The sequence below is a fragment of the Amblyomma maculatum genome, chromosome 10 (assembly GCF_055883805.1).
Source record: "Amblyomma maculatum isolate TAMU_Amacu chromosome 10, ASM5588380v1, whole genome shotgun sequence".
Lineage (NCBI taxonomy): Eukaryota > Metazoa > Arthropoda > Arachnida > Ixodida > Ixodidae > Amblyomma > Amblyomma maculatum.
The window spans coordinates 165,495,563-165,514,238 of NC_139353.1; the positions used below are offsets into that span (position 1 = coordinate 165,495,563).

Sequence of the window (18,676 nt, forward strand, 5' to 3'; positions counted from 1 at the left end):
GTACCGTCCCTAACGCTTTCCTTGGCTTCGCCGACTGTTGGCTTCTTTCCTTCATGTATTATAACGAGCACCCTCATTTCCCCTTAATTGATCTGCTTGTAGCTTACGGGGGTCTCGGTTCTGGCAGTCTTGAAGCCATAGGTAGCGTAAGAGGGTTCTCGCACAGCTTTCGCCCTCGCTCTTGATCACGTTCTACGTGACGCTGGCGGTAACAAAGGACATTCCACGTCCGCCGCCATGGCTGAGGGTGGTGCTGGTGAACACTCTGAAGGTTCGTATACAGACAACATTAATACCCGAGAAAGTAGCAGGGGGGACAGCGGCCAATGTAGCTCAGTTGGAAGAGCACCGGACGCGTTATTCGGAGGTCGTGGGTTCGGTTCCCACCATCGGCACATTGTTTTTTCTTCTACTTTGTGTTTAATTATCTTTCCCCTAAACAGATTACATTACTAATCTCTGTGATTATCCAAGTAAACATTAAAAAAGAAAGACATAAAGTACCATCCCCAACGCTTTCCTTGGCTTCGCCGACTGTTGGCTTCTTTCCTTCCCATATACATACGTAATTCCTGATGACATTGATGGTAGAGGAATCATGGAAGAACGCTAGCATTATCTTAATTCATAAGAAAGGGGATGCTAAGGACTTGAAAAATTCTCAATTTGAAAAACTCAATTTCACTGGTCGTTCGATATATCGAACTCCGCACCACGTACTGGAAAGTGGGTCTTCCCCAAAGACGTTCGCATCACCCTTGGCCGTTTGCCGCGTGACGTTTTGAAGCCACGCTCGGAAGGAATGAGGGGACAGTCCGGCGACGGCTGCTTTGGGCAGCGCCGTGCCCATTCCTCAAAGGCACGCGTATCAGCAGTTATCGTTTCCCGCGCGCCAGCACTTGACGTTTGCAAGTCATGTGCGTGGGTGTGCCCATTCTTTTGCCGAGCTATCTCCTTCTTTCAGCACACGCTACGCATGCACCAAGCCAGCTCAGCCCGTTTTCAGACGGACGTCGGACGCTTTAGCGTGTGTTGCGAACCCCCTGCGCGCGGCGGCTGACGTGGCTCTCTCTTTCTCTTATTTTTTTATTTTTTTTTTTTTGCGAGAGTCATCCATTTTTATCGGTGTGCTGTACGGGCGGCGTAGCGTAAGATATGGCGGCTGCGGACGTTAAGAAGCGACGGGGCTTTTTTTTTTTTTTTTTGCCGGGAGTCGTTTATCCTTGCATTTATGAATCAACGAAAGCACACGGTCAGGTGCTGCGATCATGATGCCCGCTCCAAGCGCGGCGTGATAAACCAGGCTTGTACAATCAAGCCATCACGGGCACTCTGCCAAGTTCGCTCCCCGTCACCGCAGGAACTATCAAAAGATAAACGCGCCCTGACGTTATCGCTGCGCAGCGTCTTGGCACGCTGCCGAGAAATGAGCTATCGATGAGAGGACCGAAACGGAGTGACGCGCGCAATCGACATGCAAGCGAAAACGCTCGCGATTTTCGATTTCTGCCGCGGCGACACAGAAACCTTGTTTTGAGATGCCGCGGTGCCTCGAGCGGCGAGAGGGACGTAGTTCCAAGTTTGAAAATTTTCGCTCTGTCGCTGCCGCATCGTCGCTGAGATCGCTCGCATGTGTGCGAGCTGGCCTTAACGCTTTTTTTTTTAATTCTCGGGTGAAAAAGTGGAGGGTGGGTATATTATGCGAGTGGGTTGATTACGCGACAAACGCGGTATTGTTTTTTCGCATCGTAAGTGCCGCCACAAGCCGATTTCTGCATATCGAATTATCGATATATCGAACTATTTCGCGATCGCCTTCGAGTTCGATATATCCGGATTCGACTGTAATAGGCGATTCACTGATGACATTGCCTCGTTAGTGAACTCCAGGGATCCACTGCAACTAGACAGGAGAAGCAGAAAGGTAGGCCTAAAGGTTAATATGCAGAAGACTAAGGTAATGGTGAACAGCCTTGGAAAAGAACAGCAGTTTAAAATGAGCAGCAAAGCATTAAGAGTGGTAGGCGAATATGTCTACTTAGGACCATGAAAGGGAAATAACGAGGAGAATGAGATTGGGATGGAGTGCATTTGGAAGGTACTCAAACATTATGACTAGTAGCTTACCGGTATTGCTCAAGAGAAAAGTGAATAACAGTTGCATCCTACCAATATTGATCTATGCGGCTGAAACATGGAGGTTAATGAAAAGGGTTTCACTTAAGTTGAGGACAACGCAGAGGGCCATGGCACGGAAAATGGTAGGTGTAATATTAAGAGATAGGAAGTGAGCAGAGTGGGCCGAGAAATAACTCCGAGTTACTGATATTCATACAAACTATAGTCGATGATGAAGCGGAGACAATCAGTGGCTAGTTGGCGTAGACGATGAAGTGGTTGCTGGTTGGCGTAGACGACAAAATTGGTTGCTTGGAAGCACACTCAGACCGCCGCTCAGACCGCTCTCGAACTTCTTCGGCAGTCCTCTAGGCTCAGGGCGTTGCCTGGACATTTGGCGCAATACCCATTACAGTCTGGTGGAGTACGCTGGGTACACTTTCCCACGTTTACACGCTTCGTGACGCATCTGACTCCTGTCCATCAGCGACTCAGTCACCGCCTCGGCGGACAGTCGCCTGAGATTGGGCCCCTTTCCACCCCTACGAGGATAATGCAGCCGTAAGTCAACAATGCTGCGACTAAAAAATAAGTACATCCCAACCATTGTCGTCAAATCGGATTCCAACAATATTTGGTTTAACAAAAACTTGAAGCACCTTCTTAGTAGGAAAAAACGGCTTTATCGTTCCGCTAAACTAAGCCAAAAACAAGAAGCATGGGACAGATACCACGCCTGCGCGAATAAATATTTAAATGAATTGAGTGCTGCGAAAGATAAATTTTTCTCTGTTGACTTGCTAGCCATTCTCAGATCAAATCCCACCAAATTCTGGCGTATCCTCTCCCCTAAACATAAATCTAATCGGTTCGATCTTGTAGGACCTGATGGCGAACCAGCAGATACTAATCGATGCGCAAAACTTTTAAATGACTACTTCTCATCTGTGTTTTCGCCTGTCAGCAATTCTACACCCACAGTCTTGCAAACCAATAGTCAAAAAGAAATGCCGGAAATTCAAATTAGCCCCGAAGGAATCTCCAAATTAATCAGTTCACTCAAGCTCTCATCATCTGCAGGATGTGACCAAATAAACAGTAAACTACTTAAAAACACTCTATCATTATCAAGCCAGATACTACACCTAATATTTACCCAATCTTTAGACACCGGAATCATTCCTGACGATTGGAAGATAGCCCAAATTGTTCCCATTTTCAAAACAGGTGATCGCGCATGCCAAGCTAACTATCGTCCAATATCCCTTACTAGCATATCTTCTAAACTTCTAGAGCACATTATATCATCAAGCTTAATGTCCCACCTTGATTCAATTAATTTCTTTTATCCTCATCAGCATGGCTTCAGGAAATCATTTTCATGCGAAACCCAGCTGGCAGAGTTCACCCAAGACATCCTTAAGGCCATAGACGATAACCTCCAAATAGATGCAATCTTCTTAGACTTCTCGAAGGCATTTGATCGCGTACCTCACAACCATCTGCTTGCGAAACTTTCGTTCCTGGGAATTCCTACTAATCTGATATGCTGGCTCGAACATTTTTTAAAAGGACGCTCGCAGTTCACATCCGCCAATAACATCCAGTCACCCTTAACAGATGTAACATCTGGTGTCCCTCAAGGGGCCGGGTTATCACCATTACTCTTCTTAATATATATCAACGACCTGCCCTCTAATATTCAATGCAAATTGCGACTCTTCGCGGACGATTGTGTCATCTATAATGCAATAAGTAGCCCAACCGATAACCTCACTTTGCAACAGGACCTTGACGTTATTGCATCATGGTGTGAAAAGTGGCAGATGCCTTTAAATCTTACTAAGTGCAAATCGTTGTCCTTCACTCACAAACACACCTTGACGAATCACACTTACAGCATTTCATCCGTCCCTATAACCGTTGCAAAATCTTATAAATATCTAGGTGTACATCTCACATCAACACTTTCTTGGGTCACCCACATTAGAACCATTTGCTCCGACACTTCACGCACACTTGGCTACCTGAGAAGAAATCTGAAATCTGCATCACCTAACATAAAACAACTCGCGTATGAAACATTTGTGCGGCCAAAATTAGAGTATGCATCATCCATCTGCCACCCATGGCAATCGTATCTCACCATCGAATTGGAATCAATCCAAAATCGTGCAGCTCGGTTCATCACTTCATGCTACTCAAGAGAAGCCAGTGTCACCGCCCTCAAGCAGTCCCTCCGTCTCTCAACACTAGAATCACGCCGAGTCGTTTCCCGCCTATGCTTACTTCATACATTTTATCATAACACAAGATCACGGCACGCTCTATTAACCGCCCCACTACGAACGTCCTCCCGGCTAAGTCACGGTAACCCGATAGCACGCATCAGTGGCCACACGTCTGCTTACAACAACTCATTTTTCCCCAACGCAATAGCACTATGGAATTCACTGCCTAACGACATCGCTGCATGCACTGATCACAAAACATTCCGCGAGAAAATAAAAATTCACCTCGCATAGATCTTGATCACTTCTGCGCTCTTTGTAGCGAGTATTGCTTGACATATCTTTAATAAATGATGTATCATTTGCTGGGAAACCCTGATATGACTACAACCCCCTTTATGTTTGTTTCTATGTTTGTTCCTTTTATTGTTTTGCACGTTCCCATCATCGCCGTTGTAAACCAATAAGCCCCCCCTTATGTAATGCCTTCGGGCCTTTAAGGGATCAATAAATGAAATGAAATGAAATGAAATGAAACTCTCGAGCCACCTCGACATGGCCACTGATCCCAGGCTCTCAGCTCCGATCCTCTGCCACCCGCCGCAAACACCATCATCTTTTCACGATGACGTCTTCGAAGACGCTGAGGATTGGCTGGTGACCTTCAAGCGAGTGGCTCGGTACAACGGCTGGAGTGACGAGCATAAGCTCAATAATGTTTACTTTGCCCTAGAAGAGCCTGCGCGTACGAGGTTCGAAAACCACGAGGGTGCCCTTACCACCTGGCAAGCGTTCTGCCGTGAACTTCTGACCACTTTCCCCAACGCCGACCGCCGCGAGAAAGCTGAAGCTGCACTTAGTCCAGAAACCAGTGGCCAAATGAAAGCGTGCGCATGTACTGCGAAGACATGACCCGTCTTTTCCAGCGCGCAGACCCCAATATGACAGAGGAGAAGAAGCTTCGCCACATCATGCGTGGAGTTAAGCAGGAGCTGCTTGCGCGCCTCGTACCGTTGCTGAATTCCTCGCGGAGGCAACGACCATAGAAACGACGCTCCAACAACGGGCCTGGCAGTACAACCGAGATGTCAGCTGCCTGGCACCAGATGTTTTTTTGTCGTGCCATGGAGGTGGTGCGGATGCCTTACGTGACCTCATTCGGTCAGTTGTTCGGGAAGAATTCCAACTTTTCCGTCTGCCTCAGATTGCGCCAGTGACATCACTGACCGAAGTCGTCAGAGATGAAATATGCCAGGCTGCTTATGAATTCACGGTCACCAATGTACTGCAGCGCATCGATGAAATACCCATGCACACATTCGTTGTTTGTCAGGCAGCTGCCTACGATCCTGTTGCTACCATACCTCCACGGGTTGACGACAAACGAACGTACGCGTCCGTTGCACGTCAAGCAGCTGCCTGTGGTTTTATTGACCCGACACCGGTGGTTAGCCACATCAGTCCGTATGACGCATCGGCACAAGCTGTGGCGCCTGTTCCACACCCTTGCAAGTCAGACGGTGTACGTGGGACCGCAGGCCAATCTGCTACCACTGCGGGGAGGCCGGTCACCTTTACCGTGCATGCCCGTATCGCCGAGCGGGACTTCGTGGCTTCGGACCCGATGCGCCCTGTCCACGGAACGGGGGAAGGCCACTCGAAATTGAAGCTCATCTGTTGGCCCGTCAGAGGCCTGGGAGATACAGGCGCTATGACTCAGGATCGTCATCTCTGCTGCGGTACCATTCCCCAAGATCTCGCAGAGATGCCAGCTATACTGAGCGGCGTTCTCCCAGTCCACGTCGGCAAAACTAATTTCAGCGGTCTCCGGAGGCAAGGCCGCTGCTGTCAGCTTCAAGACAATACTGCACCTCGTCACGTTCTGCCACCTGTCGAAATAAACACCAAGTTATCGCCGGCTCAGAAGGAACTGCTTTCGGCTGTCTTGGCAGATTTTGCAGACTGCTTCACCAGGTCTTCCAAAATGGGCCGGACTCCGGTCTCCAAGCACCGTATAATAACAGACGAGACCACGCGCCCTGTATGCCAACGCTCATACCATGTTTCTCCAACGGAACGAGCAGCAATTCTGAGACAGGTCACCGAAATGCTTGCCGACGATGTCATTCAGCCGTCTACAAGCCCGTGGGCTTCGCCGGTTGTTCTTGTCAGAAAGAAGGACAACACTCTGCGGTTCTGTGTCGATTACAAAAAACTTAATCTCGTCACTAAAAAGAACGTTTACCCACTTCCCCGCATAGACGACGCACTCGATCGACTGCGAGATGCCCGATACTTCTCGTCGCTAGACCTAAAACGTGGATACTGGCAAATAGAGGTGGATGAGAGAGACCGGGAGAAGACGGCTTTCGTAACACCCGATGATCTGTATGAGTTTAAGGTGCTACCGTTCAGCCTATACTCGGCACCGGCCACGTTCCAACTCATGATGGATACCATTCTGTCCGGTTTGAAGTGTCAGTCGTGTTTGGTTTACCTGGACAATGTCGTCATATTTTCGACCGCCTTCGACCAACACCTAGGACGGTTACGCCTTGTGTTAAAAGCTCTTCGAGACGCCAACCTGACAATCAAAGCGGAGAAATGTCACTTCGGCTTTGAAGAACTTCGCTTCCTTGGTCACGTGGTCAGCGCAAAAGGTGTTCGCCTGGACCCTGAAAAGACAGTTGCCATGTCTGGTTTTCCGCGCCCAACTGACAAGAAAGCTGTTCGACGGTTCTTAGGTTTGTGCTCCTATTACAGACGCTTTGCACGAGACTTTTCGCACATCGCGGAACCGCTAACCACACTGACTCGAGATGACATGCCGCTCCTGTGGGGAAGTGAACAAGAGGCCGCTTTCCTTGAGATTCGCAGCCGCCTACAGAATCGCCCGATACAAGGCCAATTTGATGAAAATGCCGCAACTGATGTCTACACTGATGCCAGCCATGTTGGAGTTGGTGCAGTAGTAATTCAGTGGCAAGACGGTGCAGAACGGGTCATCGCTTACGCGAGCCGAACACCTACCTGCTCCGAAACCAACTATTCAACAACTGAGAAAGAATGTCTGGCGGTAATATGGGCCCTCACCAAGTTCTGACCATACCTTTACGGCCGACCTTTCCGCGTTATAAGCGACCACCATTCATTATGTTGGCTTGCGAGCCTCAGAGACCCCTCAGGACGATTGGCTAGATGAAGCCGTAGATTACAAGAGTATGACGTAACAGTCGTATACAAATCAGGACGGAAGCATCAGGATGCTGACTGTCTGTCGCGCTCGCACATCGCCATATGTCCAGAAGAAACAGCCAATGATTTTCCCTTTCTGGGGGCTATTAGTACAACCCAAATGGCGCAGCTGCAGAGAATGGACCCAGAGTTAGCGCCACTCGTCGACTACCTGCAGGATGTTGACGCCCGTATCTGACGTGTTTTTCATCGTGGGCTTCAAACGTTCACTCTGCGTGGTAACGTGCTCTACAAGCGAAATTTTGCTAACAGTGAAGAGACATTTCTCCTTGTTGTGCCCTCCGAGTTGCGCCCAGATATACTGAGTGCCTGTCATGATGAACCCACCGCCGGCCACCTGGGGGTCAGCCATACACTTGCATGAATTCGTCAAAAGTATTATTGGCCCAGGTTACTCCCATAGGTGCGGGCCTATGTACGCTCATGTCGTGACTGCCAACGTTGGAAGTCTCCGCCATTGAAACCAGCTGAGTTTCTTCAGCCTATTGCTTCGCCGAAGACCCCTTTCCATCAAGTGGGCATGGATCTTCTCGGTTCTTTTCTGACATCCTCGTCTGGCAACTGCTGGGTAGTCGTCGTGACAGACTACCTAACACGGTACGCAGAGATCGCGTCTTTTGTTAAAGGTACTGCAGCCAAAGTTGCGCAATTTTTCGTTCATAACATTGTCCTACGTCATGGCGCCCCCGCCGTGGTAATCACTGACCGTAGAACAGGTTTTATGGCTCGCCTAATCCAGTTGGTCATGACTCTGACTCACACTAGCCATCGACGTGTGACGGTGTATCACCCTCAGACCAATGGGCTGGTGGAGCGTCTCAATCGCACCCTCACTGATATGATTTTTATGTATGTGGACGCAGAACATCGCACCTGGGATGCGATTTTGCCCTATATAACTTTCGTGTACAATACCGCCACTCAAGAGACGACGCGACTGACCCCGTTTCAGCTTGTCTTCGGTTTCCAAGTGAGCACGCCGTTGGATGCCATGATGCCAGTTGGTCCTTCTTGCGGCTCTGACGCCGAACTTGACACCGACATCTTTGTTCAGCGTGCTGAGGAAGCGCGGCAACTAGCACGCCTCAGAATCCACCGACAACAGGTGAATGACGCTGCTCAGTATAACCTTGGCCGAAGAATCGTCACTTACGAGCCGGGCGACTTCGTGTGGGTGTGGACACCTGTCCGTCATCGCGGCCTATCTGAAAAGTTACTACGCCGATAATTCGGCCCTTACGAGGTTGTTCGCCATATCAGTGACGTCACCTACGCCGTTGTTCCCGTAGCCCCAGCTCCATCCCGAAGGCTACAGCGTCCTGAAGTCGTGCACGTGGTTCGGCTGAAGCCCTATCATGATCGTGCATGACTGAACTTTTCATCAACGCCGCTGGGTCCTTCTTAGTAGCACCGCGTCGCATCGAGTCGATGCTACAGAGGAGGGGGGCAGTGGTACAAACTATAATTGACGACGAAGTGGAGACAATCAGTGACTAGTTGGCGTAGACGATGAAGTGGTTGCTGGTTGGTGTAGACGACGAAGTTGGTTGCCTGGAACCGCGCTCAGACCGCTCCTCGGACCGCTCTCAGACTTCTTCGGCAGTCCTCTAGGCTCAGGGCGTTGCCTGGACGTTTCGCACAATACCTGTTACAATATTCTAGTCAAAATTAAGAAGAATAAATGGGCGTGGGCAGGGCATGCAGTGTAGAGAGAGGATAACCAATGGTCTCTAAGAGTAACCAATTGGATTCCAAGGGAAGGCAAGTGTAGCAGGGGGGGGAAGAAAATTAAGTAGCGGATGAGATTAAGAAGTTCGCAGGAATGGGGTCAAGTGGATGCAACTAGAACTGGACTGGGTTAATTGGAGGAAAATGGGAGAGGCCTTCACCCTGCAGTGGGTATAGTCTGGCTGATGATGATAATGATGACCTTTATATTGTTAGCAGACGCATGATGAACTGGCAGCTGTCATTAAAGAACATCACACGGCCCCTCCAGTCAACAAACTCAAGTTCATGTGCATTGTTCATGTGTTCCAGCCGAGGGACTGAGGCATGAAATGTGTAAGCATTATTAGCGTGCCACTTAGAGATTTTTTTCTGAATGACATGAAAGGTCTTCTTGCGCCTAATTTAAGCTTCGATTGACCGATCATGTGGATCATAAACCTTGTCTTATAAGCCAATATCTGGTGCTGCTGCATTGAGACATCAATGAACCTGACTTTTTCAGGGTATACAATATATTTATTTGCATCTCTTTTAACACTATTAGCTCTTCATGCTTCTCACCACAGGGCTCATCACAGGGAATAAAATACTGGCAGTGTACACTCAGTCTACTTAAAACAAGAACAATATTGTAATAATTGTTGCATCTTTGGCAGAAAGGGAAACTTTGGGTACTTCATGAACCCTTTGAGTTGATCGCATTGCATTAGTTGGAGCACTCCTTCCTCCCATAATAGAAAGCAGTACTACAGAAAAGGGTGCAGTGCAACGAATATCTGTTTAACCCAGCAAAAACAGCCAACCTGGACTGCAACCTGGCCCCTAGCAAATAGTACTTTAAGCAATCACTGTTTGGCAGGAACCATGCCTGGCAGACCTTTTGGATGCAACATTGGTGTGCGCTGTTTTCTCAAAAATTGCTAATTTTTAATTTATAACTCGTGTATTTAAAACTGTTAAAAAATGTCCAATTTGCAGCCAATTTCTAAAAGGTGTATTTGCTTTCCGATTAAAAATTTATATTAATACACCTGTGCTACAAATGTGACCAACTAGTATGTGCTCACTGCATCACAAACAGCTTTGTTTCAGCAGAGTCATCCTCGGCACATCTCGGTCTTCTCAGTTTCAAAAAGAGCTGCTACTATTCAGCCACTAGTGACCAGACAGCTGCAAAGCAGAGTGCATGCACATATTTAAGTTACTTTTATTAAAGATGACAAGGCAGACCTTGGTACAGATAAATTAAAAAGGAAGACGTGCAGGTGATATTCAGTTGCCCCTCCGCGCCTTAATAATATGCCAGTCATACGAGTTCCATGACAGCCAGTGCCATAGAAATACATAATGCAATGAATGCATATGCCTCTAATGGGCTCTCCGGAAGGTGTGCGTCACGATAAGGGGAAAACGCATTTTATGCACACCAACTTACATCTGCATCAAGTTGAGGCACTGCGATGTAACAACACAAACCCAATGATCTACACACACTGCACAGCGAAAAAATGTCATCTGTTGCTACGCCGTAGCATACAGAAGTAACAGTGCCAGAAATAACAATGCTTGGGCAAATATAGTACTGACAGTTAGTGTACCGACTGGAAGAACAGAGAATAGAGAGAATCCTCACATGTGACAATATCCAGTCTTCCAAACTGAAGCTGAAGAAAAGCTTCCTCCATTCACACTTGGGCATTACTCAGCACCTATTGTGCAGGCACTGTGGCTATACAGTAAGGTAGAAGTGTGGTGTTTCATTATGTGTATATAGTACCAGCGCAACACAGAAAAAGACATGTTGCCCTGGTATTTATACACAGTGGCTATAGAAGCAACGACATTTAAGAAAACAGTATTGCACAGGTCATGACACGCAAAGGCCAGTGACTATGAGCAACGGGTTCAGGGCGACTGTACGTGCCAAGCGAGCACCCCTGTACTATGCAGACCCAGCCCCAGTAAAGAAGCCTGTCGTGGATATTTAGGCCAAGACCATTATGAGCCGCACACTCTCGCTGTAGCTAGTATGGTGAGTGCCCAAGCAGCTGCAGGTTCGTCCCATCAGTGACATTTGCGCGTGCTGAGGTGTACCAGCGCAAGCATGCTCTCCATGCTCCTCACATTCAAGTGTCACACACACACACTACTTTGATGAGCTGCATGCTCCAACAGTAGTGGGGTATGCAACAAACACGCACACAGCACAGCTGTGTATGGTCAAAAGCGCAGCACCGGCATGCGTAATGGTGGTGTAAGCACAGCCATGCCTGCGGCCAGTCCAATAAAGGGGGCAACTTGCACGCATTGAGGCATCTAGCACGGACAGTGAGTGGGATATGCACCGGAAGCAAGAACCATCCCTCTTCAGCAATGCTGCAAAAGTTGTATAACTAACAAGCACCACACTGTTCACCATTCAAAACAGGCACCACCATTCTGCCACTGCATGTGTGAAATGAACTCCAGCTTGTTGATAAATGCCACGATGCAAAGGTGAAGCGAGCAGCGAACAAGTGGTCCTGTCCACTGATGCTCATCAGCAGCGCGTCACTCGGCGGTCCTCGGGCAGTCCCGACACATTGCTGCTGGCTGCCTCCTCATGGGCGTGTGCCTGTCCTAGCAGCACGAGGTTGGCTGCACGCAGGCGTGCCAGTGTTGCCGCACCTCCCAGCAGTGATGGGGATGGACTGATGCAGGGCGTCGAGCAGCGTGAGTTGGTCAGGTCACACTGCTCCAGAAGCCGCAACAGCTCTGCATGACTGGGGCCCCCACCGTGCACAAACGCTGGCAAAAAGAAAAGAAGAGTACCATTGTCTCGAGTCTATGCTCTTTGACAAGCAGTCACATTCCAAGACCCAAAGGTAAGGGGTAGAGTTCGCCACTTGTGGACTTCTAATGCATTTGTGTGGGTGTCGCGTAATGCCACAAGCGACAAACTTGCTTATCTCCTGTTGGCTGCGTTCCAAAATATCAATGCTGGAGCTGCGCACACTGATTTTGAGTTCCAAAACTGGACAGTTTCACCGTGCATTGATCAGCATCTGCACGTGGGCCAAAGCAGTTATGAAAGAAGCCAACATGGAAGCAGAAGAAAGGCTACGGAATGCAGATTCCGTTTTTTCCATGTGGTGCTCATTATGGTGGGAGATTAACTGTGTAATTCATTGCGTAGAAGACAACTTCAAAAGAATAAAAGTGAACCAGGCTACCAGTGGGATCCAAATCCATGACCTACAGCTGTGGCCCTGTCCTCATCTACAGTTTCAAGTGCAATTATGAACGGGGTCATGCAAAGGTCACCGGCCTAGGTCCTCATCGGCACACTGCACAACACATTTGCAATGGCTATGCTGATACGAAAGCAAAATGCCAAAACACAACTATACATTTTGGCGTTTACTGGACATTCGTTGACTCTTCCGCCCTACCAGCGAGCGCAGGCACGTCTCAGCAAGAAAACAATATCCGGAAAGTGATTAGGGGCTCCCTACTGCACAGTTTTCCAAATGCAGTGTGGCTTCTTCGTTCTGTTGTTTCTAACAAAGGTTAATTTGTGAACAAGGGCACCCTGTAACGACTTAACTACAGTCGAGCCCACTTATAACAATATTCAAGTGCCACGAAATTTCCATTGTTATAATCGATAATTGTTATAAACGGTTTGCACGAAAAAAAGCATAACAACTGCAGAGAGGGGTCACGGACGGCAAGTGATCTGCGAGCTCCGCCGAGACATCGTTCTGACGGCCCCAAAAGGGGTCTTGTAAAAAATATGAGAAGATTGCCGCTGCTGCCCCTCAGCTAGAGAAATCCCGAATGCTGGGGTGAAGAGAGAGAGACGAAACTTTTATTTAAAAGCAGAGGAGATTGGGGCACGAAGGTCCCTGGGGTGAAATCGCCACAAGCATCTCATTACGTACATCTCACTGGCTTGCACGAGAAAACCCCATGTCCGTTAACCTTGCTTGCCTCACGCGAAGCGTGTTGACATCCTTCTCCATGGCATCTAGGTATGTACACCACGTAGTGCAGCGGAAGGACCCTCGCGAAAACAAAGCCCCAGAGGGACTGAATCAATTGCAGGGCCTCTTGCGAGAACAACGTTGAGGCAGCCTGCCCTGCTGCGTCATCATCGCTGTCGTCGCCGTCACTGTCGTCATCAGGCGCCTTGTTGAACGCGTTTGCACCCACTGTCAAACGAGGACTTTTCTTAGTCGAACTTCTCAGCGGAGCGGATGATCGTTGACACCGTCGGATGCGATAGGGCGTACTCCTTCGTGATATTGCACTTCGTCTCCAAATCGATAGCCGTGCGCTTTCTTTTCACCGGCAACGTCGTCCGATAATCAGCGGGTGGATCAGCCATCTTCCGTTTGGATGACAATTCAAACGAGACGAAGAAACCGCGTGGCCAGGACCGACTACTTCACGCAATCAACTTGCACAAACAACGAAATCCGTTTGCAGAACTGCGCAAAATGAGGGGCGAGCGGGTGATTGAGCAGATCAGCGGATCAGCGCTGTCAGCGTGTTGGCGAAGTCTATTTGTGTTTCGGAGGGTGGCGCAGCGCAGATGGCGCAGAGCTATGCGCGCAGTCCATTTGTGTTCCGAGGGGTGTAAGGGCAGTAGGAGACAGGCGCGCGTGGCTTACAATGCGGAGAAGGCCAGAAAGCAGGTTCTATTGTATGAGCGCGCGGCGGGAAGAATGCAGCAGCTGGAATTTTTTCTTTTTTTTTTTTTTCTTTTCAAGGATTTCGCATTCCATTACCTTTTGGCACGAGAACTTAGGCGCCAGACTTCATTGTTATAACCGATAATGTGGCAAGGGGGCTATAAGCGGGTTATTTTACCATAGAAAACATACAAAAGTGGACGGTACAGCAAGTTTTCATTGTTGTAACAGTCAGTCAGTCAGTCAGTTCAGGCGTTCAGTCGTGTCCGACTCTTCGTGACCCTATACCCCTTAAAACTGGTATCGTTATAAGTGGACTCGACTATATAATGACCTTTCACTTCAGTGCAATGCAGTTTCCTTACATCTGCCTGCATACACCCACCAACGTGGCTCCAGAAACCAGACATCAGGTTGTGTGAGGAGAGAAGTGCGCATGGCAGAAGTAAAAGACACGGGAGACCCCATGTCACAAGTGCTGGTTTTGGTGCCGCCACCTGCTGACACATGTCTGCATCTTGTAGCAACAGCACAAAATGCAGATTGGAAAAGGAGGTGACGACGACACAAGGAGGTGACTTTCAGCTTCCTTTTGAAAACCCACTGTGTAGTCTTCTCCCCTAGTCTTCCTGTGTGCTGTTGCTATAAGATGAAACACCAACCAGCTGCTGTTCTGGATGCCTGCATGGTGCCCCTGTTGCGAATGAAGTGACCAGCAATAAAGCGAAAAGATCAGACTGCCAAATGCTTTCCATTTTGCCACTATATGGAGGCATCTGGTGATGCCTGGAGTGATGAAAGGAAGGATACCGTCGTACTACTGACTGTGCACATGTTCACGACCACACCTTCCGACACTCCCAGATCCCAAATGCAGACGGGCATCGTGCAACTGTTCACTAGTTAAAATTGTTGAGATGCAAATGGTCTGTGGCATTTTTTACAGGTCCATTTGATAATTCCAGCTTTTTGATAACTTGGACATTTTTGCTGGTACTTTGAAGGCTGAATTACGAGCGTTTACTTTTCACAACTTCATTAAAGAGAGGCTAGGAATGCTCCTGTTTCATGCACCTTACAAAGCTAGAAGATGCAGTTCGGTTTTAAAACTATGCTGACACATCATGTTGTCAGAGCTGAAGGCAAAGAAAAAAAGCTCTAAGACACTCAAACTGTCCCAAAGAGTGTGCCAATTTTTTAGGTGTTTCCTGCACAGACTCTGTCCCAATCTCAATACAATTTTTGTCCCTGTAATTCCATGTTTCCCTCCCGCTACCGTGTTTCCAGCACAAAATGGTACCAGCACAGAACAGGAGTTGGTCACTGCTGCAGCAGTGACCAAGCCCACATGGTCACATCGCAGCAGTGACCAAGCCCTGTTACGGCACTGAGCATTTTACAGAAAAACACCCACTTGCAGGTTTAAATGCAGGGCACGGTATGCAACACTAAACAGACGGCGGACACTACTATACAGCCAGCCTAAAGAAACGTAGTTTGGCCCCTACCTGGTTCCCCTCTGGAGGCCAAATCCAGGGCCGTAGTCAAGTCCCACATCTGAAAGGGAAGAGAGGAACACCAATGAGGCAGCTGCTCTGTTGGGTGCCCACTGGGAAGCTCAGTGGAAATGCTGGTAAAGCCGCAGTTCAAGACCTCCTACGTTCCACATAGTTGAATGAAGTGCTGGGTACCAGCAGCATGTTTCTGCAATAAATGTTTCAGCCTGGGCTCGACTTTTTTTTTTCTTTTGCTGTGTTGGGTTAATTGGGAAGGCCAGTTAACTTAGTTATTTTGGACAATTTGCATGGTCCCGATGAACTCGAACTAATGACGATTTAAAGAACAGCAGCTCTTGCTGTTCTTTACTGCTGTTTAAAGAACAGCAGTGGTATTTTCGGGAGGTGGAGAAGATGACAACGAAGACAAAAACAATCGCAAAAAGAAGAAAATGAAGTGCAAGAAAATGCAGTGACAAGTGTACATGCCTTGACAAAAGGTCAAGACCTCAGTATTTTGAAACAATGGTATCCATGGCTATGCTGCAGGCTCCGAGCCACACCACAGTGTTTTAGTGAGCTGGGAGTTCTGGGCCTGGAGAACAGTGAGACATCAGCATCACTCGTGGCAGCAATTCGTGACTTCGAGAAGCCATTGCCCCACTGGTTTACGGCACAATCGGCATCGAGCATTCCATGCTGCATCTAAAGTTAACTGGGCTGGGGCAGACCACTAGTAGCCGAGGAGTTCGATACAGATCTCTACAGTAGCCAAAGTAGTCAGGACCGTAATGAGATTAGCGGCAGGGAAAAACAGTCAGACATTCCTCCAGTGACGAAGGACGAGGTCAAGAAAGCATTAGAAACTATGAAAAGGGGGAAATCGGCTGGAGAGGATCAGATAACTACAGATTTGCTAAAGGACGGGGGGGGATATCGTGCTAGAAAAATTGGCCACCCTGCATACGCAGTGCCTGGTGTCATCGACGGTACCGGAACCATGGAAGAATGCAAACATTTTCCTCATTCATAAGAAAGGAGACTCGAAAGACCTTAAAAATTACAGACCAGTCAGCCTACTGTCTGTTACGTGTAAGGTATTTACTAAGGTAATCGCTAATAGAATCAGGACAACCTTAGACTACAATCAAACAAAGGATCAAGCAGGTTTTCGGAAACGGTACTCTGCTATCGATCATATCCATACCATCAATCAGGTGACAGAAAAATGCTCGGAATATAACCAGCCCTTATGCATAGCATTCATTGATTACGAAAAAGCATTTGACTCAGTTGAAAAATCGGTGGTGATGCAGGCATTGCAAAATCAGGGGGTAGACGAGGTGAAAGTGCTGGAAGATATATATAGTGGCTGCACAGCAACCATAGTTCTGCATAAAAAAAGTAACAAAATTCCCATAAAGAAAGGTGTTAGGCAAGGAGACACAATCTCCCCAGTACTATTCACAGCTTGCTTAGAGGAAGTATTCAGAGACTTGGAATGGGAGCAGTTAGGGATAAGGGTAGATGGAGAATATCTCAGTAATCTGCGATTTGCTGATGACATTGCCTTGCTAAGCAACTCGGGGGATGAATTGCAAATAATGATTGATGACCTAGACAGGAAAAGTAGAAAGGTAGGCTTGAAAATCAATATGCAGAAGACTAAGGTAATGTTCAACAGCCCCGGGAAGGAACAGCAGTTTACATTAGGTAGCGAAGTACTGGAAGTAGTAGGCGAATATGTCTACTTAGGACAGGCAGTAACCGCAGGTCTGGACCATGAAAAGGAAATAACAAGAAGAATAAGATTGGGATGGAGCGCATTTGGCAAGCACTCGCAGATTATGACTAGCAGCTTACCGGTATCGCTCAAGAGGAAAGTATACAACAGTTGCATCTTACCTGTACTCACCTATGGGGCTGAAATGTGGAGGCTAACGAAGAAAGTTTTACTTAAGTTATGGTCTACGAAGAGGGCTATGGAACAAAAATGGTAGGGGTAACATTAAGAGATAGCAAGCGTGCAGAGTGGGTCAGAGAAAGAGAAAAGTTACCGACATTCTAGTGGAAATTAAGAAGAAATGGGCATGGGCGGGACATGTAGGGCGAAGAGAGGATAACCGATGGTCGCTTAGGGTAACAAACTGGATTCCAAGAAAAGGAAAGCGTAGCAGGGGGCGGCAGAAAGTTAGGTAGGCGGATGAGGTTAAGAAGTTCGCAGGGGTCAAATGGATGCAGCTAGCACAGAACCAGGTTAAGTGGAGAAATATGGGAGAGGCCTTCGCCCTGCAGTGGGTATAGTCAGGCTGATGATGATGATAAGACCACTACTTCGAAATATGCCCTCAATTTTACTTTACAAATCACAAGATTGCATAAGTTCTAATTCTCTAGGATTTCATACTAACCCTGTAAGATTATTGAGGTTGCAGGAAGGCATTAAAAAGCTGCATTTTCAGCTCTTATTGCCCGTCACAGTTCCATCCACCAAGGCAAAACAATGTCAACAAGTGCATTGCCGTCTACCACACAGGTTTTTCAAATTGTTGAGTGTTATTGTAGTAAGTGACTTCAAAATGACTTCAAGGCATACTCACTGTGAAAGATATTTTTTATTTACTACAGTCGCCGACTGATTTTTCGGACTCCGAAAATTCGGACATACTCGATTATTCGGACTGCTTCACGGCACCGTCACCTTTCCCATAGGCCGTAATGCATAACAAATACCGAAATTTCGGACAGTTTGCAACCTCCATTTGACTTTTCGGACTCTACTCGCGCCAACTCGATCGACAACACCTACACACACCGACGCTGACTGAAGCATGAAGCGCTTTTTCTGTTTTAGAATGAGCCTCCTTACCGCCCCACGAGGTGGCGGTAGGGGCGGAGTCCGCTCATCATCATCGTTTTTGTGTGTTCCGGTACAATGGCTAGTTTCGGTCGACGAAACATGGGGAGCGGCGAAGTTCATGATTTGTAAAGTTTCCTTTTCGTAGAAAAGTGATTTTCTTTAATTTCACACCATAGGGCGGGAAACTATATTTCCCGGTACCAAAGCTGTACCGCCTGCATTGCATGCGTGCACCAGTGGTGGCAGAAATGGACGTTTCCATCAAGGTGGTGCACAGGGAGGAAGAGTTCATTTGGGGTTTGCATTGCT

General features: G+C 47.9%; 1 protein-coding gene across 2 annotated transcripts in view; it reads right to left on the reverse strand.

The window, feature by feature from the left end:
• Positions 1–9,829: 9,829 nt before the first annotated feature.
• LOC146177848 (BTB/POZ domain-containing protein KCTD3) overlaps positions 9,830–18,676 on the reverse strand; it is a 178,325-nt gene continuing 169,478 nt past the window's right edge. For both annotated transcript variants that reach the window (XM_084580612.1, XM_084580613.1), the window contains 2 exons: positions 15,520–15,568; positions 9,830–12,122 (listed from right to left, as the gene is read on the reverse strand). In XM_084580612.1, coding sequence (XP_084436738.1) covers positions 11,875–12,122; positions 15,520–15,568 — 297 coding nt within the window. In that variant the 3' untranslated portion in view covers positions 9,830–11,874. The remainder of the gene's footprint in view (positions 12,123–15,519; positions 15,569–18,676) is intronic.